Source organism: Orycteropus afer, unplaced genomic scaffold, assembly GCF_000298275.1.
Source record: "Orycteropus afer afer isolate SDZICR_OR568_19922 unplaced genomic scaffold, OryAfe1.0 scaffold00001, whole genome shotgun sequence".
NCBI classification, from domain to species: Eukaryota; Metazoa; Chordata; class Mammalia; order Tubulidentata; family Orycteropodidae; genus Orycteropus; species Orycteropus afer.
In genome coordinates, this window is record NW_006921588.1 from 19,823,227 (window position 1) to 19,850,395 (window position 27,169).

At 37.5% G+C, this 27,169-nt stretch overlaps 1 protein-coding gene across 1 annotated transcript in view; it reads left to right on the forward strand.

The window, feature by feature from the left end:
• The first annotated feature begins 10,070 nt into the window (after nucleotides 1–10,070).
• Nucleotides 10,071–27,169, forward strand: part of TTN (titin) — a 284,216-nt gene continuing 267,117 nt past the window's right edge. The window contains 11 exon segments of the mRNA XM_042780925.1: nucleotides 10,071–10,161; nucleotides 12,386–12,589; nucleotides 14,758–15,045; nucleotides 15,495–15,580; nucleotides 15,669–15,913; nucleotides 21,352–21,667; nucleotides 22,026–22,178; nucleotides 23,289–23,426; nucleotides 24,748–24,879; nucleotides 26,093–26,227; nucleotides 26,856–26,993. Of these exon segments, the coding sequence (XP_042636859.1) occupies nucleotides 10,071–10,161; nucleotides 12,386–12,589; nucleotides 14,758–15,045; nucleotides 15,495–15,580; nucleotides 15,669–15,913; nucleotides 21,352–21,667; nucleotides 22,026–22,178; nucleotides 23,289–23,426; nucleotides 24,748–24,879; nucleotides 26,093–26,227; nucleotides 26,856–26,993 (1,926 nt within the window).

Genomic DNA, 27,169 nt, shown 5'->3' on the forward strand with positions numbered 1-27,169 from the left:
AGTGTATGGAGGGATGGACACTGGGAAGAGGTAACTATGGGGATGAAGAGGGAGGGGAGCTGTTGCATTGTGGTAAACTGTGATCAATGACATGAGACAAAGTATATGTGAACTGCTGTATGGAAAGTGAATTTGCTCTGTAAAACTTCACCCAAATCACAATAAAATAAAAAAGACACACACACCCCAAAAAAGAATAATATGCAGTGGATATCATTCTGCAATATTTTTTCACTCTTACTGCCATCCTTCTGGGGTGATATACAGGTCTAACTCATTATCTTGAATTGCTGGATAATATTCATAGCCTGGTTATGCTATAAACCATTCAAGCATTTCTATGTTGATTGACATTTAGGTTATTTCCAAAATTATCTCACTTTAAATAATGTGGAAATAAACATCTCTGTAATCATACCTTTATGTTTTGAGGCATTCAACTTTTTACTGGCATATAACTGAAAATATTTTCCTTAGTTTTTATTCTTTTTTAATTTGGCAAGAGCAACGTATGTCATGCAAAATTATTTATTCGATCAATTGTTCAGTCTTTTCCTTTATAATGTCTGAGTTTCCAGTTGCTTAAGACAGTTGCTGTCACCTGCGAGAGTCCACAAATGTTTCATATACATTGTTATAAAACATTTTTTATTTATTTTTAGATATTTAATTCATCTGGAATTTTTCTTACATGGTATGAGGTATTTTCCTCAGAATGAATGTCAAATAATTGCCAGGACCATTATGAACAAAACCATCCTATACTAATCCCCAAATTTGCTTGGATATGCTTCTGTGTTCTCAATTCTATTCTACTAATTTATATTCATATTAATATTCCAATGCCATGCAGTTTGACTGCTATATTCTTATGATAAGCTGTAAGGCAATTTCCCTTCACCATTATTCTTATTTTATTTTTTAAGAGCTATCTAATAGCCTATTGTATTAGCAGGATTATAATACTGTCTATTGACAGACATTTATGTTGTTTCCAGTTTTTAATTCCTATTTCAACTTCATTTTTCATAATTTTGTTTTTCATAATTTAATGTAATACTGTGTGGTATAAATAGAGGACAAAAACCACACATTAGTGTGTTTGTACCCCACTGTAGTCTCACTGATTATACAGGTGACTAACTCTGGTACATAGTTTTATTATGTTCATGATTCAAGTTCACACTTCCCTAAAATTAACTGTCATTACTCTATAGTGCTACTCTCAAAGTGTCAAACTTACAAATATTACATCTTTGAACTTCAAGGATCTATTATGTATACAATTTGCACCCACTGGGCTTATTTTATTGGCATGCATACCCTTCTGACCCTGAGAACCCTGAAGAACAAATGCTTAAATTGACTATGCCCCTGAATTTCTTTTCTAGTGGTAATGCCTGCTCATACCCACTGCCAAATAGTATCACCTATAGTCTTTAAGCAAAAGTCTTCGAAACAGTTATGAGGTAGTTGCTTTGACTAGGCTAATTCTATCATCAATATACAACATGGCTTCATCTTCAAAGCCCATTTGTGTCATGTAAAACGATGTGTCATTGGCACCTTCAGCTTTTTCATGTAGTCAAACCAAAACTAAACCTCTTGCTGTCGAGTTGATTCTGACTCCTAGTAACCTTACAGGACAGAGTAGAACCACCCAATAGCGTTTCCAAGGTTGTAATCTTCACGGAAGCAGACAGTCACATCTTTCTTCCACAGAACGGCTGGTGGGTTAGAACTTCTGACCTTTTGATTCACAACTGAGTGCTTTAACCACTGTGCCACAACGCCACCTCCTCTCACGTATCAGCAGGTCTCAACACTCAGACATATTTTCACCCCAGGGTGTTTGCCAGCCTCTTCTACACAGTCACAAGGACAAATGTATTCAGTGTTTTTAAGGAGCATTCTAACCCCAAGATACTGCAGTCAAGGACATAATTATCAAACTGGAACTGGATTTACTTTCAAAAGTATAAAGTGCTTTGTGAGTGTAAAATAGTGATTGCTGTTAATGTCGGTGAGAAAATTAGAAACCTTTACATGACAACAGGGAATGTGAACTTTATTAAAAACCCTTTTAAAAAATGTTAATCCCTCCTCAATCAACTACACAGAACACCAGGATTCCAGATCCTAGCCAAAGGACTCTCACTTTCAGTTTCAACTCCTACGAAATGTACATGTGAAAAAAAAAAAAAACCAACTCACTGCCATCCAGTCGTTTTTGGTTCATAGCAACCCCCATTAGGTTTCCCAGACAGTAAATCTTTTCAAAAGTAGATTGCCCCATCTTCCTTTCTCTGAGCTTGCTGGTGGATTTGAACCCCCAACCTTCTGGTTAGCAGCCAAATGCCTTAGGCACTATGCCACGTGTAAGAGAGGTTATGTTTCCTGAAGATCTTTCGAATAGTATAAATCCTATCCTTGGATCAAGCATTGCATTCTTAATTTTTATAAATTTGGACTATATTTTCTTAACCCTAAGGAATTTAAAATAGATGGGGTAAAACACAGACATAAAAAAGAAAGTCTAAATTCTTCCAAGAAACATAAAACCTTCAGAAGTCCAATGGAAACATACCCGTAATATAAGGCTAAGGGGCCTTTCAAATATTCCAAAGCTTACCTTTGTTCTTTGAGACACGAAAGCCGCCTTCAGGGCCATTTCAAGATTTTTGTCCCACTCAGGTTCTCCTTTGGAGATTCCACGCCAAGCATGACAAGAATATAAAAACAGACCCATCTTAAACACAGTTCACTAGTTGACACGTCTTCTTTTTGGGGCATATGGTAAACCTTTTATTTTTTCTTTCCAGTTTTGAGGTTTTCATTTTGTATTTCAGAGAAAAACTTTCTTTTTTCAGCGCCCAAACACATTTTTAGGGCCTTAAAGAACCCTCAATTCTATACACTGTCTGCAGTGGCAACTGGATAAAATAGGCCTTACTGCCTCCCTTCAGCCTGCATAAAGGTGGAGTAGTGCTTAAGGCACTTGACTGCTAACCAGAAGGCTGATGGTTCAAACCCACCAGCCACTCCTGGGAAGGCCTATGGGGCAATCTACTTCCGTAGTGATACTGCCTCAGAAACCCAAAGAGGGGTTGCTATGAGCCGAAGTTGACTCAACAGCAGTGAGTTTGGTTTGGTTTTTATCACCCTACCAGAGCATGTGGTGGTGGTTTGGATCTAGTCAGGTTTATGGTTTCCTGTCCCAAGCTTCCAGAAACACAGCTTTTTCCTTCTTTACTATTCTATTATTTCTTGGGCTTTGCTATAATTCCACATATAAATGTCATGTCACCTTCCGAAGCCTCACTGGATCTTTCAGAGAAGGACATGACATATGTTTCTATGAGCTCTCTTGGGTTTCTCAATGATTCCTTAGAAAACACTGTCATGTATATTCAGCCAAGTAGTCAGGTAACGATCAAATTAATATTGCTAAACACAGAAGTGATTTTCTCTTATGCTAGTGCTTGGCAGCAGCAAACACACTAAATGCCCACCATGTGTCAGTTTCTCACTATCCTGGGCACTGTCACGTTCATTCTGTTATTTAATCTTTCCAGCAACTCTTTGAACTGGATATTATAATCCCCAATTTACAACTGACAGATATGAGAGGTCAGAGATTCAAGTGTGTCTCCTAAACCCATTTATGTAGGAGCAAAATTCCATATGCACCTAGAGTCAGTACTACAGAGAAACTCAAGACTTTAAATTTTTTATCTTTCTTATTTTGGTAAAAGTATCATACATTTCTAAAATAATAATTTTGTATTTAATGTGTTAGTGTGTTACATCTGTGTTCTGGTTACCTGGTGCCACTCTGACAGGAAACATACCACAAATGGGATGGCCTTAACAAACAGGAGTTTATTCTTTCACAGTTTGGAGGCTTTAAGTCCAAGTTCAAAGTGCCAGGCTCTAGGAGCTGGGTGAAAGCCCCTTGACCTTGGGCTGCAGCTCTGCCTCTTGCTCCCGGCCCACTGTAGCTAGAGGTGTTTCTTCACTCAGACAACTGCTGGATGCTGAGGCTGACAAACCCAAGATTGACAAGTAAAAAGGCACAGTCTCGATGTTACCAAACCACATGGCAGGCCATTAACTTAAGTCCATTGTAAGTCCCAAAGTTGGCAGAGCATAGCAGGCTGCTAAACAATGACATAGCTACATGCAGGGTCCAAGCGTGCCATAAGCTAGAGACCATTCCCCAAGGCTTCTGCTATATACAGGAAGAAGACCACATTCCCTAAGGCAACTACTCAGCTGCTCACAGTAGATTCCACCATGGAGTTGATTACCAGTCTCATGATGGGAAATACTGCATCCAGCTGCCCAGCCACTCAACTAAGCCCAGCCAAATTGACACACAAACTGAACTACCACAATCTGTAAGTAATTGAAGAAAACAATGAATTTGATCTTACTCCTAAAGCAATTGTAATAAGAGGTTGTAAAAATGTAACAAACAAAAGTCTTATTTTGCATTTTACGCAGCACTTTTTTGCACCCCATGTCCCCTGTGTAGCTTTGCCTGCCTTTGTAAATCAAGGGACACACATGGTAATTCACTAAAATGGGTTACTTAGATTAGCACATTCTTCCATTTGTACTTACTGAATTTATTTTTCTATTTCTTTGTGTAAAAATGGCTCAGTGATCAGCTTTTATTTCAGCTTTGAAATATGTTATACATGGAAAGGATTTTATAAATATTATATTACTAGACATTATACTTAGTCAAATGTACACCTGAGGTCAGGGATTTTCTTCTGTTTTGTCCATTGCTATAATCCCACCACCTGAACTGTATTTAAACACAGAACACACAGAAAAGTTTTAATGAATTATAAGAGACATTATTTTTACTCTTCTCTCAGAACAGACTCTTACATTAGCCTTAAAACTGTATCCATTTGTCAGATGTCCCTAGGTATGTCTTTGCTTTGGTAAATCATTCCATGTAGTGTAAACAAAATGTGACACCAACAGCATCTCTGTAGATGGAGTTACTGCCTGAATTTTACACATACCCTAGTCTCTGTCTCAGTCACAGAGTAATGAGACTCTATTGGATATTTATACAGACTGTGCTCTCCAAGCATGCAGGAATCATGACTGTTTTCTCTTGATCACCACTGTTCACCACCATCTAGCACAATGCCTGGCACAAAGTCACTGTTCAGTAGATAATAAGCAAGGACGGACTCCAGAATCACAGTGATATAGCACAGTATTTAGCACTTAATATATGCTTAAGAAACATTTATAAATTTTCATTTTTTTTATAATGATCAGAAGGATCATCTCATAATACATTCCAAAACTAAGTAGGCATTATTTTTGAATTATCAGCTGTTTTGGATTATCTACGGGACTCCTCCCCACTGGGGTAAATTGAGGTCTTACTGCATCAGCAACTCATCAAATCTGAGTAGTAATTGGTTTTCACTGGGCTAGCTTACTATATCCCAACTATGGCATATTTAATTGTAAAACTAATGCTTACCATGATGTCCCCTAATGTCCATTACTGCTCATTAATCCAATAATCAGGCCTCATTCAAGAATAGGGGATTAGTTATTTACTGATTGGTTCTTTCCTTCCTTCCTTCCCTTCTTAACTCTGACTGTCATATAAGGATAGAAATGCTGAAAGGCAAAGATCTTGCTATCTTGACATGGTTTAGAAAAGGCCAAAAGCAGTAAGGAGGATAGACACTTGACCTTATGTTACTAACATTTGGCCCATCATCCTGGTTCCTGAGCTCCCTGTATTGTATTGGGTCAAGATGACACAAGCTTCAGGATCTATTCACTTACTTCGTCCAGTTCCCATAAATATTAAAGTGGTTTGTTTTTGGGAGCTCTGATAGCATAGTGTGCCTAAGGCATTTGACTGCTAACCAGAAAGCTGGCGGTTCAAATCCACCAGCCGCTTCTCAGAAGGAAGATTGAACAATCTACTTCCATAGAGATACCACCTCAGAAACCTAAGGAGGGGTTGCTAGGAAAGTGGTTTGTCTTTAGTTACAATAAATATAGCAGTACGTTAACATGTTTCATGTTAGGTGAAATAAGTATAAACGTATATATACACATCATATGCATACACATGAACCACACATACATTCATTACATGGACACGTATACACACACAAATATGGGCACAAACATATTTTAAATAGACAGCCAATTGATGAATATACCAAAACAGAAAGATTATATGTTTCTAGTCTGGCTTTGCCTTATAGCTGTCAGGTTGTCTGTAACAGGAGTGTATAATTGAAATAATTTTCAAGGTATATAACATGAAACCAGTTGCTTCTGAATAAATCAATGAAATAAGATTATGACAGATACAGTCTATGGGGGAGGGGAACAAATGATGCCACCAATAAAGATATCTCTACATAAGTAAAGGAGTTGTTATTAGTCGGTAAATGTTTAAATATGTGGTATCATCTGTCCATATAACTGCATTGCATCAAGTTGTCCAGTAAGTATTAGTTCTGTTAAATGTTGATAAATTAATTACTATATAAATAATTACCAAGTATGAAATCCTCAGGAAGTTGAAAAGCCTATTGCATCACCAACTTCTTCCACAACAGGGAGCATTTTTATCGTAGAAATAAATAAATTTAACTTAAAATTTAAAATTTTAGTCTATTTTATTAAGAAAAGTAGCTTTCAGTTATCAAGAAGACAGTCCTCTTCCCTCAAAGTGGAGTTTTACAAATCTCTCAACTGAAGATTATAAAGATCTTTTGGTATACGCTTTTAAATTTGAAATATCTCTTGCTTGAAATTAAATTCAGTCCTAAAATAGCAACTATATCATCTCATAACCACTTCCCATTAGTAACAGCAAACTCCAGAGATTAGCAGAGCAGCATTCATGTGCTCGGAATAAGAATCCTATGGATGATTTAAACATAAGACTTGGCTACTCGTTAAGGAGCGGTGCATGCATATTTGTAAAGATTAATGGCAGACAAAAGTGGCATCTGACAAAATTAAAATCATTATACTGTATAGACTAAATCTAAGCAGAGTTCAGATTTTGCTTTTCATTATTATTTCTTGTAAGGCTATATAAACACTTAGCTTTTTAACAGGGATTAACTCTCTCCAAAGTACAAGCAGATTGTTTAGAATGTATAGTACACATTAACTCTCTTCAGTGCTAAGGTCTATAGGAACAGATTCTTCAGGAAGATGTAGTCTTACACATGACATCAGCACCTTCATTTGCCATCATGATTGACAGGTCCATTTGGTTGGCTTGAGAGAGGAAGGGCACAGAAGTGAGGCCTGACTAACAGGGAAAAATCGCCCGGTTTGGGGCTGTTTTACATTATTGCCCACAAGTGCTCTCTAGTACTCCATCTTCTCCTGACCCGCATTTTCAGATTTTGATATTGGCAAAAATGCTTTCAACACAGTGATTCTTTAAATACAGCTCTCGTTCCTTGGTAAAGCCTCTTTAGGGGGCCTAAATTTAGCACTGCCAATCAGAAGAACAGGTGGTATGGGGCACTAACCAAATAGGTCTCTCTCCCGTCATGCTTTCTGAAGAGAGCCAATCACTCCAGCTCTTGCCCTAAGGATGTGAAGCTGTCAGCAGATCTGGTGAATATAAGGATAGGGCCAGACCCTGGTTCCTGAGCAGTCGTGCATTCCCGCCTCGCCTCGGGTGTAGGGATTGCATAGAAAAGCAAAACTACACAGTCCCGACTGTGTAGTTTTGTTTTTAGGTTTAGAGGCTCACCGATTCATGTCGGAGATGGTCAACAAAACCAACTCTAAATAGGACGTCGTTTCAGAAGCAACCTTGGGCTTAGCCCCACCCTTTTTAGGCACTCTTGAGAAATCAGGTGAGCGTTGTCTTTGTTTGAAATAGTAGAGTTCCTTTCTTGTTGATTTCTAGTTCCTATTTATCTTTATATACTAAGTGGTCTCTACAGATGTAGTTGAACCTAGTTGTTGCTGGTGAGGATCCATTTTTTTTTTAAATTTACTTGTTAACTGCTTTAAAACGTATGAACATTTCTCTTTGAAAACTTTGTTGCTTTAGCATATCAGCATAGTCAATTATTCTAATTGATTAAGTGCATTTAATGTTCTAAAAGTGTTAAAGGTGAGGTCTGAAATGGTGATTGCAATGGTTGCTTTCTTTTTTATAGACTCTTTTTGTCTGTTGAGAATGTTCAAGGTTATATTACTCAGTGATACAGACACGCCAAGAATAGCTCTGATAAAATGCATGTGGTATCAGCTAAACCCTGATGACTTTTTAAGGGAATCAACTGCTGAGGTATCAGTTGCAGGACAGTGACAGAACACTTGCCTGCTGTCAGTCAACACTGAGAGAGTTTATTTTGGGAGCATGACATTTTAGATGCATACTTTCAACCCTAATTAGACAAAGGCCTCAGAAGAGCAAGTGCTAAAGCAACAAAATTTACCTGGATGATAGGAGTAAAAGACTAATTTAGGTCCGTTAATAGCAACATACTTAGTAACTTCAAATAAAGCTAGATAATTGTTTTCTAAAATGCTCAGATTCTCATTATACATTTTAATTCGACTCACCATCCAGCTAAATATTGAACTAACAAGGGTAAGAAATATTGTTTGAAAGACTTTTGATTTCTACATATACTGCTTTCCCATCTTTGTGGAATTAAAATACTAATTGTAAAGGCTTTTACAGGTGCAATACATAAATGGGTAAAAAAAAAAAAATACAGCTGTTTTTGGAAGATGTAGTCATTCGTAAACAGAAAAGTTGAACAACAAAAAATTGTTCATACAAAATATGCTAAAATAAGGAGTTCTTGACAAAAGTTTCACGTTTATATGGATATTGTCTGGATTTCTGAAATACAAATTTTCTTGGCTCAAAGAATGTTGATTTCATTTTCTTTTCAACTAAGTAAAAAGTGACAATAAGGTACAGAATTATTGCTATGAAGATTACTGCTCTATGAAGTTTAGTGAACAGACAATTTTATGAAAAATAGTAACAAAGCAATTGACAATTGAGAATCTGCCTCTTTATTCAGAACAGTGGCAGTCATGTTGAGTAATTAGGTATTTATGCATCAGAAAATTCCTTCATATAATCCATCTGAACCTGATAGGCAAAGAACTTGCTTCCACTTGAGGATTTGACTGCATTTTTTAATTCATTTATTTGATGTTGAATATCTTGTGTTATGAAAGCATAAGCCCTTTCACTTCATTTCACACCACACTTCCATGATTAAGAGTTTGCATCTTACTCCTTACGAAGAACTCAAAGTCAGTATTTTTCTTTCACATTAATAAATTTTTCCCTCTTCACTTCAATTTAAATTTTTCCAAATATTCACTTCCACAGTAGTAAGAAGAAATATTAAAAAATGGAAAGCACTCTGTGCAGTGCACAAAAATTTTGCATATTTGATAAGGTTTGCAAAAGCTTTTCAATAACAAGAAGAATCGCAGAGTTCACATTTTTAGTTTTGGTGATTATTTTACATAATCAGGTAATGCTTGAATTTATGTCAATTTTATGAAATAAATACATGAGTGAAAAAAGGGGAAGGAAGAAAATACTTCTCTAAAATAATTGTCTCCAAAATGTTGAAGTGCTGTAGACCTTTTGTCACACAAGTAAACATGTATCACACATCTTTTATTACCCTCCACCCTTCACAGTCCTTCAGCTTTCCCTTTCTTTCTCCAGCCCTCAACCTGGTTTTGTTCCTTTGGTAAGAATGAAAGTTCCCTCTCTGGCCACTGGAGTGCATTCCTTGCTCTGCTTGGCTAAATTGTTTTCCATTTCCCCTGTAGTCTTGCTATTCTCTGTTAGGCTTCAACTCAAAGGCCAACTGTTCAAACTCAAGCAGAGGAGAAGACCTGCCCATCACTGCAGGCCTACAGATAACCTGTGGAGCAGTTCTTTGGGAGAAATGTGTATCTTTGCTATCAGTGTATAAAATAGTTCCAGAGTGGCCCTTGACTGTGACATCTCAATTTATTTTCTTTTATTTTTCAGAGTGCCTAAAAAGATGGCAACTCAAGCACCGACGTTTACGCAGCCGTTACAAAGTGTTGTGGTACTGGAGGGTAGTACTGCAACCTTTGAGGCTCACATTAGTGGTAAGCTCACACATTCATGCTTTTATTTTTTGCTTTTGTCTTCTCTCACAATAAGTTAGCTTTGCTCTAGGACTTGTCCTGCTTTCACTTTGTAAAATTGGTCTAACTCTGTGGCATGAGTCATTTTAAAGGTATACCATCCACAGAGTACTGACAAAAATCTGACAATATAATGGCATAAAAATGTTTTATTCATATTTATAATTTCAAAAAGCAAAATAATTAGCATTTGGATTAAAATTGCTGTCAGAATCCAGATGCTAAATAGGACCAAATTTGGTCAGTCTATATTTGGGTTCAACTACAGAGCCAGACTGGAAACCAAGAGCTCAAACTCAATTGGGCAGACCCTGGAGCATCTGGCTAGGTATCCTGGGGGCTGACTGCTCTGTGTGCCTGAGCCTCAGTTGTCCTACATGGAAAATAGCAATGTACCCAGCTCTTCTCAGAGGTAGAGTAGTTCATAATGAGATAACCTCTAATTATTAGATTCTTTATTTTCAATCTTTATTAAGTGATTGTAGTGAACTAAAAGACTTTCAAATTGTTTTGAAATTATAGCAAAAACAATAATATATGTCACTCTGGTCTATGTATTTAAAGGAAATAGTGACCATAGAATTTTATTGAAAAGAAGTTTATCTGTTTCTCTTTTTTTGCCTCCTTTTTCTTTATAACTCAGTTTTTAGGGATGGTTCCAGAAAATGTGTGAATTCTGAGACCTATCACTTTGTGATAAAATGGGGGTAGTCTACATGCTGTGCTGTAAATAATTTTAAAATAATCAATACTGTTGTCTTCTGCAGTATCATAACTGACTATGTAACATTATATGGATGAGTTGAAAATCACACTTGATCTTTAATTCTCTGCTCATCCATAATGCATTGCCCCTCTTTCTTTTTTCTTTTTTAGACTTACAATAAAGATATTAAGAAATCCTTTTCCTTATTTTTTTTCTTTTGTCTATTTTACGTACCAATCTTATTAATAATTGGGTAACACTTTATTTTACATTGCATAACTGTACATAATCATTTTCTACCGTATATGCATAGAGACCATTCCAGTTCTCCTTATGCAAGATAAATTCTACTGACTTCCAGATAATTCACTTACTTATTATTTAATGCTCAGTAATGTCTGAACTGAGCATAATACATATGGCTTCAGTGGGACTTCTGCCTGAGCAGAGAGTAATGGAATCTGGTTTCTTCATAACTTCTTGTTCCTTCACACCATGTGCTAATAAAATCTTAGAAAACCACCACTGAAAATATTTGAAACCCATAAATTAGTCAAATAAACTATTCATTTGGCCACTGTGGGAGATGGGCTAATGTAAGGACAACATAATAAAATTCCTTCTGCCTATCTTCACCTCCCCAGCTTGAAGAGAAGATCATCAGTCCTGCTGCAAATGCAACATAAACCATTCTTTGAACTTGCTCCCTCCCTCTTGAGTGCACAGAGTTTTAATATTCCTAAAACATCAAATCATGTACATGCAGTTCTTAGCTCCACAATTTATGGTGGATGAAAAGAATTTGGCTTTTCTTCCTGCACCTCCGACTATGGCTGTTGTCTGAAAAACTAGATTTGGCTTCATCTCTTATTGTTTGAGAAACTGTCTCTCTACATTATGGCGTTTTTCCTAATGAGTCCCCATTTGAAAGGAGAGTAACGACAGACAGTGTTCCTGTAACTGCAGAGGGGGGAGATGAACGTGACTGCCTGTGCTTGTCAGGCAGAACTTCCCCGTCTCTTTGCTGCTTTTGTACTTCACTTGTTTTCCAAGAGGATAACAGTCACTTTCTATTTCACAATTTCCTTGGCTCTTTACTTTATAAATCCTTTCCATGATTTTAATGATGTCTATTAAATTGCATCAGGTAGAGCCCTGCACAGGTGACTAGGAGATGGTAGTTCTAGTCTTCTTTGTGCCACTTGCTAGCTGAGTGACCTTGAAAAAATCATTAAGCATCTTTAGGCCTCAGTTTCCAACTCTTTAAAATGAAGGGCCTGGCCTCTGCGTGGACCTGCAGGCCCTCCTAGTGATCTGCCAGTTTACACGCACAGCATGCAGCTCCTGTTTTCACTATTATGAAATGGCACTCTGATTAGCTTTTAGGGGTACTGCAAGGCAATGAACATGGTGGGACAGAGCAGAGGACTTTACGGTCCCCAACTCAAAAAATAAAGATGAATTGTCTTTGCTTTCCAGGTTTCCCAGTTCCTGAGGTGAGCTGGTTTAGGGATGGCCAGGTGATTTCCACTTCCACTCTGCCAGGCGTGCAGATCTCCTTTAGCGATGGCCGCGCTAAATTGGTGATCCCCGCCGTGACTAAAGCCAACAGTGGACGATACTCCCTGAGAGCCACCAATGGATCTGGACAAGCGACTAGCACTGCTGAGCTTCTGGTGACAGGTAGGGTGGTGGAGAGCTGCAGAGTCCCTGCTGCTCCGGGGGCATCTCCTGCACACGGGTCAAGGCTCAAGAAAGAACTGCTGAGCGCAGGTCAATAGAGCTCAGAATTCAGAGAGGGTCCCACTTGAGCCTGAATTCATAGCAGTTGTTTGGCTTGTGGAGCTTAATTTCTCCATTAAAATACAGTTTACGAGTGGCTAAGAGCTCCCCTAAACAAACAATTATGAACTTGTAAGTATGCTAGGTAAATATTAAAAATCATGTTTCTGAGCAAGTTAGAAAGACTTTAGGCCTTTTTCTACAGGTCTAGTAAGGAACAACTATCAATGTGTATATGCATATATTTGTGTGTGTGTGTGTGTAAAAACAAGGCCTGAAGCCTTCCTACTAGCTCAGAAACATGGCTTTTAATATTTCCTTAGTGTACTGTTGAGTGCTTGTATATCTAGGAGAACTATTAGCCACTCTTGGGTGGTATTTTAAAGGGGAAATTTAATTACACAAGGCAAATATGGAGTCCCTAGGTGATAAAAAAAGGTTAAGTACTTAAGTGCTAGACTACTTGCTGAAAGGTTGACAGCTGGAACCCACCTGGAGGTGCCTTGAAAGACAGACTTGGCAATCCACTTCTGAATAGCCATAGCCTTAAAAAACCATAAGGAGCAGTTCTCCTCTGTCCTCATGGGTCATCACGAGTTGGAATCAACTTGACAATAACTAACAACAACCTTAACATAATCTTGGCTAAATTATTTGCAGAGAATTTAAGTTTGTTCCAACTCCACAAATTCAAATCCACTGCCATTGAATTCATCCCGACTCATAGCAACACTACAGGTCAGGGTAGAACTGCCCCAGTTTCCAAAGCTGTAAAATCTTTACAGAAAGAGACTGCCTCATTTTTTTCTCCTGTGGAGCGACCGGTGGTTAAATGACTTAACCACTGTGCCACCAGAGCTCCTTGAGTTTCAACTAGTGCTTATCAAACTTGGATGTATGGCCTGATTCCCATCTCTCTCCCTCAGAGATTCTTATTTACTAATCTGGAGTTGAGGCCTGGAAGTTTGCACTTTAAAGAGTGTACAGATGATTCTGATGTAGATGGTCCACAATCCACTCCTTTAAGAAACTCTGCTCTAGGCTAGAAGGTCTTGATGTTGAATAATTAATTTGCTTTCCATTTTTAAAAATATATTAAACAGTAAACATAACCAGAAAAAGGCAAATGCGTGTTTTTTATTTAAACACATGACATGGTTGTCACAGTAAAGTTATCAACCTTAATAGCCTTTTGCCATTTTTCTCCACCCTTCTTCCTACTACCTTTTTACTACCTGGTGAGATATTAACACATGGAATACTGCATTACTTTAGACATGATATAACAAAATGTTGCATAAGATACATACTGTTACATTAATTCACCCAATAAATCATACCTCCAGTGACACTCAATTTTAGGGCTGTCACTGACCTAAACAGAAGGCAAATCAGATGAATCAGGTATGAACCTTAACATGAATGTAAAAAATTCAGAAACAGAATATATACAGGGCTGTCAGAATCTGCTATTCTTTATTACTGTAAACCATGTCAAAATTAACCCCATTATTCACCTTTCACATTTATCTTATAAAAATTTCTTTTACTCTAATTAACAGAAATTAACATTAAATGATGTAATTATTGAGACTAACATTTTAAATGCAAAGAAATATTTGGGTTATTTGAATACTGATCAAGTTGGAAAAGATCTAGGTTTTTCAAAATTTAATAATCCTCTAAATCACAAGTGCACCCATCATCTAAACATTGGAATTCATTTCAATGCAAGTTGCTTAAAATACGTTAAGTTGCCTTATCTTGTTAGTATAGTGCTAGAAGTGGGATTGGGAGCAAGACCTGGGAAGGTTCTCTAGAATTGTTCTAACAAGAAATAGGTGGCCCAGAATTAAGTAAAACAACAAAATATATAATGGTCTAATGGCCTTCTGCGACCTTCTGGCTCCCCTTGATGTCAACTGCTGGGTGATCTGAGTTCAAAGACAGTCAAGGATCTTTGAATCAGTGAATCATTGCCTGGTTTTAGATCTGAGCTGTGATTGTTTAAAAATACCCATTATGAGCATCCTGGCTTGCATTCTGATTCTCTTCTCTTCCCCTCGCAGCAGAGACAGCACCACCCAACTTTGTTCAACGACTGCAGAGCATGACTGTGAGACAAGGAAGCCAAGTATGTCTCCAAGTGAGAGTGACTGGAATCCCTACACCTGTGGTGAAGTTCTACCGGGACGGAGCAGAAATCCAGAGCTCCCTTGATTTTCAAATTTCACAAGAAGGCGACCTCTACAGCTTACTGATTGCAGAAGCATACCCTGAAGACTCTGGAACCTATTCAGTTAATGCCACCAATAGCGTTGGAAGAGCTACTTCAACTGCCGAATTGCTGGTTCAAGGTATGGCCCATATATTGGAAGAGGGCTGATTTGGGGACAAAGTGGGGCCAGGGATCCCACTTGCCTGCCCTCTGAGACCCTGGGCATGCCTGGAGCTGAAACCAAAGCTGGTATTCAACACCCTTGAAAAGTATGAGATTCTAGGCAGGAGCTCCGATCATTGATGAAATCTATGTTTACTAACACCATTATAAACTAGGAAGTGTTTCAAAGAAGCAAATTACCTTTTCAAATTATTGGCAAATAATAGAACTTTAAAAAATATTTCTAAGTAAATTCTCATGTAATAAGTTTAACCTACCATATTTATGCAAAACCCAAAATTTTCTGAATTTTGCCCCGTTGGGTCACTCAGAAAATCTTACTGCCTTTGTAGTCAGAATTAACATAAGTCTTTTAAAAATGGATTATTGTGGACCTTCTTAAAAATTTATCTTTCTTTCTTACAGGTGAAGAAGTAGTACCCGCTAAAAAGACAAAGACGATTGTTTCGACTGCTCAGATTTCAGAAACAAGACAAACCCGAATTGAAAAGGTGTTTTTCTATGCTGTACAGTTTCAAGCCATCTGATCGTTGTTTCAGCAGCTACTCATAACACTGAATTTGTTTTAATCTTTTGCAGAAGATTGAAGCCCACTTTGATGCCAGATCAATTGCAACAGTTGAGATGGTCATAGATGGTGCCACTGGACAACAGCTGCCACATAAGACACCTCCCAGGATACCTCCTAAGCCAAAGTCAAGATCACCAACACCACCATCCATTGCTGCCAAAGCACAATTGGCTCGGCAGCAGTCTCCATCACCAATAAGACATTCCCCGTCCCCAGTCAGGCACGTGCGGGCTCCGACCCCATCTCCAGTCAGGTAAAAACCTTAGTAAAACGACAATTCAGTTTTGAATTAGGTTTCACTCAATAAGAGAACTAGAAGGAAGCAGTTAAAAACGTGATATAGGAAATAAAGCAGAAAGTTAATGATTTTCACAAATCCTTCTTCACTGACCCAACCGATAATTTGAGAAACTCTATAAACTCTGCTAGGAGTCCCTGGGTATATAAACAGTTAAGTGCTTTATTACTAGCCAAAGCCTTGGCAGTTTGAACCCACCCAGGGCAAACTTGAAAGACTGACCTGATATGTCTCCTGAAAGGCACAGCTACGAAAGCCCTACGGAGCAGTTCCACTCAGCCAACGTGGGGTTGCCATGAGGCAGAATTACTTCAACGGCAATTGACAACAACAAATAAACTGTTATTTCTGAGTTTTTATCTATATAACATTTAATAAGTACCGTTAAAAAAAAATGCTGTTCAATAATTCTCAACTCACGGCGACCCTAAGTATTAAAGAACTGCCCCAAAGGATTTTTTTTCTTGGCTATAATATCTATGGAAGCAGATCATAAGACTTCTCTTCTACAGAACCTTTAACCAAAAAACCAAAACCAAACACACTGTAATCAAGTGGATTCTGACTCATAGCAACTCCCATAGGGTTTCCAAGGCTGTAAATCTTTACAGAAATAGAATGCCTCATCTTCCTCCCATGAAGCAGCTGGTGGGCTTGAAACGCCAACCTCTGTTTAACATCCAAATGCCTTACCCACTAGACCACCAGAGCTCCTTGCAGCACCGTTAGGGACCAAGAAATGGCATAGTGAAATGAGCAGTACCCAGAATACAGAGCTGGAAACCCTAAGTTTAATCAGCCTGATTACTTGCTGAAAGTTTAAGTTAGATCAATAATTATAAAAACAAAAGAACAACTGCTAATATTGACCAATATGTCAGACATTTGTTTGGAGACAAATATGTGTGTGTGTGTGTGTATTCATATATGTATATATATTCACAAGTACCTCTAAGAATAATTATTCTCAATTTTATAAATAGATAATAGGAGCTAAGGAAGTTAAAAATTTGCTCAAGATCTTAATTGTATCTGTAAGTTAAAGAGAATCAGAATGATCTTAAGTTACATTGTGAGGACTCAATGAAATTATTAGTTGAAGATGATTTGTAAATAAAAAAATAATACAAATATCCTTACATTGAGGTACTAAATAAAACCTTCAAAATATTTTGTATATTAGTTACTTGTAGAAAATAGCATGGATTTCTAGTCGTAGTTACTATGGAGTTATTTTAGAAGAGGAGCATGTGTCAGGAGGGCTCAAAATTATTGAACCAACTGCAAATTGTCTACAGCAGATTTGAAACTGGGATTTAGTTCAAAATGCTCAGGATTTTAATATGATGAAATAAGCAAAATTGGAGTAAACAAAAAGAAAAGTATCTCTTGATAAAGTTTAAATTAAATAATAATTTAAAAAAAAAATATGTAGAGAAACTTCTGCTGCCTACAAAGTTTTTAAAAGAAAAATAATAAAGGGATAGTTGTGCTACAAAATATCCAAACTTATAAATTTGCTGTAATCAAGATAGTATAGAACTGGTAAATGAATAGAAAGATACATTAGGGCAGCAGACCACAAAGTCTAGAAATAAATCCAAGTATATAGGTAATTTCATTTTTAACCAAAGTGACCTTTCAATTCAATGGGGAAAAGGATATTTCACTTCATAAGGAATGCTGGCCCAAATAGTTATCATCTGGAAGAAAATAAATATAAGCTCCTACCTCACAAATCCCATTGCCCTCGAGTCAGACCCGACTCATAGCGATCCCTCCTTGGGTTTCCGAGGCAGTATCACTACGGAAGTAGATTGCCCCATCTTCCTTCCGAGGAGTGGCTGGTGGGTTTGAACCACCAGCCTTCTGGTTAGCAGTCAAATGAGTTAGGCATTGTGCCACCAGAGCTCCCATAAGGGAATTCCCATCCCATTGAGCCATGTTGTTGTTTTGTTGTTATGTGCCGTCGAGTCGGCCCCGACTCATAGTATTTGTTAAATATATCCAAGCTTGATTAAAAAAACTAAATTAAAAAATAAAACTCAAAAAATATAAGAAAACATTTGGGAGGGAGAACTTTAAAGATCAATTTACAGATTTAAGTATATAAAAATTTTATGTGGAGAAAAGCAAGGTAATTGCTAGATTAAACAATGCATTTGTGAAATTTTTTTAAAAATTGCTTATTTGTCAAGATATTTCATTGCCTCTGCTGGAAAAGTATAATACACAGTGGCTACAGTGTGAACAGTAACCCCCCCCCCAAGTGTTGTGTAGTACATAACTTACACAACTGTATGTGCTTCTGCTGGGTAAGAGCCCATAAACAGGCAAAATACAAACTGTAAGTCTAGGGGAAAACATTTACTACAACACTTACAGCAGACAAAGAACTAGTACACCAGAAGTATAAAAAAGATTCCACACATTAACTGTTAAAGGAAAAAAATAAAATAAAAAATAAACAGACAAACATTTCACAGAAGAGGAAATGTAAATGGCCGATAAATACACACATACGCACAAATGCCCCATACTTTCCAATCTTTATTATCCTGGCCACTTAAAAATTAAAGACACTGGAAAATACTAATACAAAATCTTGAACAAAATTTTTAAAGTTTTAAAGCCAAGTCTTGCTATCAAAAAAAGCATTCAATCTTAGGCTAACTCCAGGTTTGCACACCATGAAATCGTAACACAGGCCAAATGCAATTTCTGGGGGAGATAACAGCCTCAATATTTTTAAAAATCAAAGTATAAAGGTCATTTAGAATATGGAGCTTCCCTGGTCCCATGGGACATTTTGACCATCTTAGCAGTTCTGAGTGTTCATTAATAAACATCCAAATTACTTACTTCAAAACGCCTTCAAAAAACTTAAGAGGTAAAAATGCCAATTTGTTGGGGGAGGGGAATAATGGCTTTCTGAAGCAGACTACTTTCTAAAATGTCTCTTGGTTTAAATTTTATTTTTGTCATAAAGTAAAGCAAATATATTTTGTTGAATAAGGCACATTGTATCTAGCTGTGACCAGGTGAATACTTTTTATTGTAAGAGCAGAAATGATAATTTTCCTATAATGACTCAAATTACACCGATTTTCACAGTTATGGGCTCACCGGAAGCCTGCTGCTAATCACTCATGTCATGTTAATCATGCCTTTAACTCTTTTTGAATTAAACCTACTTTACTAGGTACAAGGAGCTCTGGTGGGGTAGTGGGTAAGGCATTTGGCTGCCAACCAGAAGGCTGGCAGTTCAAACCCACTAGCCGCTCTACAGGAGGCAGATGAAACCATATACTTCCATACAGATTTATAGCCTTGGAAACCCAATGGGGCTTGCTATGAGTCAGAATTGAGTCAATGCCAGTGGTTTATAATGGTACAAGGAGCCCTGGTGGCTCAGTGGTTAAAGTGTTCAGCTGCTAACCATAAGGTCAGCAGTTCAAACCAACCCAACCCACCAGCAGCTTCATGGGAGAAAGGTGAGGCAGTCTGCTTCTATAAAGATTTACAGCCTTGTAAATCTTGTGGGGCAGTTCTACTCTGTCCTACAGAGTCAAAATCCACTTGATGGCAGTGGGTTTGGTTTTGGTTTTACTGGATATAGCAAGAACAAGGTACTGGTTGAAACTTGGAAGTGCATGGCATTTTGTTTCTCTTCAATTGAGTTTGAATAACAAATACTGTTATTCTACACAAGTCTTTGTTATATTTCTAAAGTAGTCATTTTCAAAACAGAGACATGTTCTTCTACATATCCCTTTAGTTTTATTTCAAGTTTGTAAAGTATAAATTAATTTTTCAACAACAAAGAAAACCCTTCTTCAAGAAAATGATTAAGCATTCTTTATGAAACTGGTTAATGTTATAATGTACTATAAGTTTACTCTGCAATTTAAAGAACATATAAACTATACCTTGAGACTTAATTAGAATAATTGTTTCATTTAAGATCAGTATAAACTAAATGTTCGATGAATGTGCCAGAATTATGTTTTCTTATAAGCAATATTAGTTTAATGCAATGGTAAGACAATACTGCCACCTAGAGGAACAAATTTAATAACTCTTACTGGTTTAGCTAAATTAGTTACTAAGAATTTTATCTTAGGTTAGTAGACTAAGCCCAAAATTGTTGTTATAAATCAGAATCGTCTCTTTTGGCTATAAATGTCAAGAATTAGCACTAATTCTACAACTGATGTTATTTGCACTTTGTTGTTCTTAGTTGCTGTCAAGTCAATTGTGACTCTTGGTGACCCTATGTGACAGAGGAGAACTGCTCCATAGGGTTTTCTTAGTTGTTATCTTAACAGAAGCAGATCAACAGCCCTTTTCTTCAGTGATATAACTTGAGTGGGTTTGACCTGAAAACCTGGAGGTTAGCCGTAGGGCACAAACCATTTACTTCACCTAGGGACCTTATTTGCGCCTTCTCACTACCATCAAGTCAGGTCGGATCCGACCCATAGCGACCCTTCCCTGGGTTTCCAAGGCAGTATCATATTTGCACTTTAGACACATAAAAGGCAAATTTAACAAAAATTATTTTGGAAAAATCCTCTTTGTCAACTTGACCAAAAACTATAGACTCTTTAGGTTTCAAATTAGCCAGTTCTCACAGTGACTCTAAGGATATTTAAAAGAAGTCCAGCATACAATGTAATAAGCATGGGAATAAACAAATACAGGAGGAATTAAAAAGAGCAGTGGACAGATATTTGGGCTAGAGCAGAGTTCTCCAAAGTTTATTGCACAGACTACACCCTAAAAGTTTCTGCAGGAAGAGTAGCAAGAAAGCCTGCTCAGGGCCTGTAGATGCAGAAGGCATATCGGCCTGGGGAAACTCCTACAGGAGAACATAAAAAAATAAATGGCTTAGCTTGTTGCACAAGCATTTTAATTACAGGATCCTTTCTTCATGCAACATCCACTTAATACCTCCCTCTCCCCCTAGAGTTAGGAATACAGAGAAGTGTACTTCCCAGTGTGATTACTGGATTTTCCATGTCCTCCTCTCTGTCAATGTATTTTCAAGGAAGCACCTTCTGCTGTCTTAATTTCTTTCTTCTTTTCTTTTCTTTTTTTTTAATGTGAGAAGTTGGGGAAAAGGCACAAAATAATACATGGCTGTATATTATGAATAAAACTCTTTTGTCTGATTCTTTTACAGAGTTACAATGGATAAGATTAGGTTTACCAAAAGTTAAAGCAAATTACTTCAAATACATTATTTAGTCTCTAAATACATTGATAAGGCATGAATGATAGAACTCTGCCTTAAAATATATCCAGATTTTCTTGCATTTATTAAAATTTCATGACCCTTACAAGAGTTCCTCTTCTTTGGTGTTCTTGACTTCTGTCATTTGATTCTTCAGGTCTGTATCCCCGGCTGGAAGGATCTCCACATCTCCCATCAGATCTGTTAAGTCTCCATTGCTGGTTCGTAAATCTCAGACACCCACCATGCCCACAGGCCCAGAAGTGCCTCCGCCTTGGAAGCAAGAGGGCTATGTGGCCTCATCTGAGGCTGAGATGAGAGAAACAACGATGACAAGCTCTACTCAGATCAGGACAGAAGAACGGTGGGAAGGGAGATATGGTTTCCAGGAGCAAATGACCGTCAGTGGGGCCGCCAGTGTGTCTGCCAGTGCCACCTTCGCAGCAGGGGCTGTGGCTGCTGGTGCTAAGGAGGTACCGTCAGACCATTTTGTTTTTCCTCATTGCATTCTTGTTTCTCCAACTGAAATCATGCCATGAACTCAGCCTGTATGCATTAGAGGGGAGATGCATATAAAATCATAGAAGAATCTTCAAACCAAAATTGGCCCATGCCTTGTAAAAACATTTTCAATTGGGACAAGGCTTGTCTCTGTGAGTTCTTCATAAAATGTCAGGTTTAATGACATATAAAATATATCTCTTGGCAATGATAAGCACTATGTCTATGTATATTTTATACTAGGCAGCTTAGTATCCATTATGCTTTTGTATTTTCTATCAGGAATGTCATTTAAAAAAAAAGTAACATACTTGGTCATTTCCAACCTAGGTCAAAGAAGAAACTGACAAAAGTGCAGCTGTTGCAACTGTTGTTGCTGCTGTTGATATGGCCAGAGTGAGAGAACCAGTTATCAGCGCTGTAGAGCAGACTGCTCAGAGGACAACCACGACTGCTGTGCACGTCCAACCTGCTCAAGAACAGGTATGTGGGAAACCACCTAGAAGATGACTATAGAGCTCATTCATCTATCTGCAAAGCATGTTGACTGAAACACCATCAGGTCTGCGTTTCATTGCAGAAATCCCACGAGGAATCAATGCAGAAATAATTTTGAGGGCAGCACTGAGCCAAATGTAGCCCAGACTTTTAGGGCTTTCTGAGTAGAAGGTAGGCTGAGTTACCAAAGGTCTAGCCGTTGCCATTGAGTCAGTTACAGCTCATGGTGGCCCATGTGTTTCACAGTAGAACTGTACTTGATACAGCTTTCAATGGCTGATTTTTCAGAAGTAGGTCACCAGTCCTCTCCCAAGGCATTTCTGAGTGGACTCAGACCTCCAACATTGTGGTTAGCAAGTGGGCACGTTAACCACTTGTACCACACAGGAACTCCTACCAAAGGTTTGTTGTTTTCGTTGTGTGCCATCAAGTTGATTCCAACTCATAGCAACCCTACAGGACAGAGTTGAACTGCCCCATAGGATTCCCTAGGTTATAATCTCTATGAGAGCAGATAGCCAGATCTTTTCTCCCACAGAGACTCTTGGTAGAATCAAACCACTTACCTTTCAGTTAGCAGCCAAGTGCTTAACCAATGTGCCACCAGCAGATGAATACCATGGCATCAGACAAGGTCAAAGCTGCTTGGTTCATGTCAGGCAAGCAGACAAGATTTAACTATGATATTCAAGGTATCAAAGTATTCCCAGGTCAAGGCGGGCAAAGCAAATCAGCTAAACAAGAGATATATGTGTGCTTTCAATGTTATAGATTCAGACTGGCCAAATCCAGAGCTCAGTAGCTCCATCGATAACATTTTTTCGAGGCAGATATTACATTTTTCTAAGCTTGCCCAAAGGACTCTTGCTTTTACTTTCCTCCAAACAAAAATGACACATGGCTGAAAGGTGTAATAAATCCAGGATAACATCCCACCTCATCTTTGAATAGTTTTTCTGTTATAGTTTCAGATCACTCTAGTTTTCCTCCTTATCCTCTGTTGTGTGACATTTATGTCCTTATCTTGATATATTATTAGCACTTTTATATAAGATGTGTTAAAGTATTTCCTTTTCTCTCCTCTATGAAAATCAGATAAGAAAAGAGGCAGAGAAGACTGCTGTAACAAAAGTAGTAGTGGCCGCTGATAAAGCCAAGGAACAGGAATTAAAATCAAGAACCAGAGAAGTAATTACGACAAAACAAGAGCAGATGCACATAACTCATGAGCAGGTGAAAATGGTTTCTTGCGTGAAATTCATTGCTGAAGTTATTACATATGTCAATACAGATAATCATCTTCACAATGTGAAGGGCAGTGGTTCTTGGGCAAGATGGCTGCCATCACATTAATAAAATCCTTTTGGTATATCTGTGTATTCCTGGGTACTGGATACCACAGTCCCTCAGTCACAAACATTTCTCTTATGAAAAATTGAACAGTCTTCTGTGAACACATACTAGAAGTAGAAACTAGGGTCTTATCTACATTGATCTGCAGATGCACTTACTAAATAGGGGACTGTTGGGAGGGACAAGAGGGAGGTGAAACCAGAAGGGGCAAATAGATGTCAAAGAAGCAGCAGGGAGGAGTGGAAGAAAATACTGAACACAATGCCTTGAAAATACCTTAGCAACTCCTTAGGGGAGGACATTTGCTATGGGTTTGAAATGTGATGGACAGCATGGCCTTAGTAGGCCAACTGACCAGAAGAGAAGAGAGTACAACCAGGAAAGGGAGCATGTATCCCATAATTAAAGGCATTGGAGTCAGATTGGATAAGGCCAGTTGATAGGACTGGTGGGTGGTGGAGTCAAGTGTCATGGATGGTATGAGATGAATGTTCAAGTCTTTTTCGATCCTAAGAGCCTGCCTCCTGTGTTTCAGTGATGCTATCTGAGAATGTCAGAAAAGCAAGTGGGGAAAACTGTCCTCTAACACACATACCTTAGCTATGTAGATCCAAACACAGCAGTCTTCAGGTTGCTAAGGATTTGGAGAATATTTTGCCTAAGATATGTATAAGAATTGTCTTGCCATAATTATCTCGATTTAGAAAAGTGCATCTTGATATTCTAGAACCTTCACAAATATTCAGGAAAATTTACAAAGCAAAAATATCATATAAATGCAGATTACAAATTTCCTGTTTTAGACTCCTCATTTATAAAAGAGGTTAGACAAAATTACTTCTAAGACAGTCCTTCCATTCTAATGTCTATGTTCTAATATTAATAATTAAGCCTTAATATTATATGCAAATTATTTAATTACAGTAATATTCATTGATAAAAATTATAAGTCTTTTTAAAGAAGACTACAACTACCTTATTCTAAGTGAACAGCATTTTTTTCTCCTCTAAGGAGCATTCCTTTAGGGTTTAGGTAAAGAAAAATGATAATCATATTGCTGAATATGACATGATTTCATTTAATGACCTCCCCAGGAAAAAAAAGTTGCTTCTTCAAATTCCTATTTTTTGAGTTTAATAATTACTATGTCATTTCTATTAGAGATCACGAGATAATAAGACATTGTTTTTGTCATTATAGATAAGAAAAGAAACTGAAAAAGCATTTGTACCAAAGGTAGTAATTTCCACAACAAAAGCCAAAGAAAAAGAAATGAGAATTACTGGAGAAATTACTACAAAACAAGAACAAAAACAAGTAACTCAAGAAACAGTAAGTTGTATTTTGCAATGCCATGTTATTCACTGGTAGATATCATATTCCGTCTAGGTCTGTGTGCCTTATAACCAAAACCTCTAATGGAAAAGTCTTTTGTGGTATGTTTTCTTTTAGTTGTTTCTCTCTGTCTAGTGTTGACACTCTTTCCTGGTGAAAAGGCTATTCTCATTACACGATTTCCATTCAGTTGATCAGTTTAGGGGAGGTTGTCTATCTACTGAACGGTTTAGGCACATCTATGAATTTTTTGGAGCATACTTAGGTGGAAAATGGATCATTCCCATCTAGTTCTCCACTGGCACAATTTTTTTCCTGAGCTTTCAATCACTTAGATTGTAATACACAAACATTACAGAGGTGTAAATGTTACTCACGCGTGTGCGTGCAAACATGCGTACACACACATACACAGATCAGCCATGGATGCTCCACCTGAATAGCAAATAAGAGTGAGCAAGTGTTGAACATCAGGGCAGAGCAGTACTTCTTCAAGGAAGTGCCCTTATTTCTTGATTGCTCAACAGCAACCTAGAAATATTTGCTGCTCTTGTGCTATAAAGACACTTAGGAATAACCTCAATGTCACCAAAATCCACTTCTAGTGTGCACGTCTAATGTCAAATCTAGTCAGCAGACAGGCACCTATTTTTAATCCTTCTTGGCCTTGTTCAGGGAAAATCCTATGCTCATATTCTTTGATCTCCAGCTCTTTGTTGATCCCATAGCTACTTTCATAGAAAGGTCTTACAGAGAACACTGTACACTTAAAAGACAAACCAGAGATTGTTGGTTGAACTTCTCACTCTTCACAGTGAGTGAAACTGAATGCAGCAAGACCCTACTTACCATAATTAAGGACACAGAAAATCCTTGCTGACATCATAGTGCTGGTGACTGGCAAATTCAGGCTGCCTACAGATTTACAGCCATTTGCCGGTGGCTACTCACTGTGTTCCCTAACGTGCCAAGATGTCTTGAAGGTAAAACCATTTCAGCTTTAGGACAGTTTGCTGAAGGACAAGTGGGCAAAAAGATACCCATTCTTGGGAGATTAAGTCTGTATTTTAAATACAAGTGTTAAGTAAGTCCCTGAAAATGGGATTGTGACATTTTCTCTCACCGCTGAGCATTCTGTATTTTCATGAATGTTGTAAGGGAATCTTGATATTGTGTGGAACTCAAATCTTTATTTCACTCTAAAAATCAGATCAGACAGGAAACTGAGACTGCTGTGGACATAGAGGTAGTGGCCACTGCAAAGCCCACACAACTAGAAACAGTCTCGGATGCTCAAGAAGATATGGCCATAAAACAAGATCAAAGGCACATGACTCATGAAAAGGTGACACCTTCCTCAGATGTGAAACTCACCCTTGCATCATTTTATTTGCAAGTCACCAACATTTTTATCATGGCTCTAAATCATCACTTGATCATCACTCTTCCCTTTCTTATAACTCACATAGAAAACTCTTTAAAAAAAAAAAAACTCTCATATCCCTTTACCACCTATGTAACTTTCACTGCCACCTTTCACTTCTAACTTTCTGCATTTTTTTGGTTATTACTAATATTACATTGTAATTCATTTTAATATCTTCCTACTGAAGTAGACTCCAGCATAAAAGAAAACTGGTAAAATCTAAAATTCTGTGTTTTTTAAGATTCTACCAGACTTTTCCCATAAATTATAGTAAGACTAATGTGAGAGAAATAGAGTTTATTAGTCTTTTATTTTCAATAGTATTTTTTTTCTTTTAGACTACCATTATTATTCTGATATTTTTACTAATGAGACACTGTGGATAAACAAAGCAACCCAAATGATATATTTAAGTGCAATGAAAATGTCCTTGAATAGGAAGAAATTTTGTCTCTTTCCTCAGTTTTGACTTAATGTTTCTCTTTAGAGGCTGTGTGAAATTTAATGACCATTTTCTCACCTTTTTTTCCCCCCACCATATGATCAGATAATGAAGGAAACTAGGAAAACCGTGGTACCTAAAGTCATAGTTGCCACACCCAAAGTCAAAGAACAGGATTTAGTATCAAGAACAAGAGAAGGCATCACTACCAAAAAAGAACAAGTTCAAATAACTCAGGAAAAGGTGAACAAAAATATTTGAGATATGAAAAGCCCATTTTAACATAATTTATAGTAATCCATTAACTGTGCAGTATGAATCATTAATCTGTATTTTCCTTTTTGAATCCCAAACTAAAAACAAGATGGTAGATGTGTGACTGTGATTATCATTAATTATACCTGTGCATTTGATTTCTT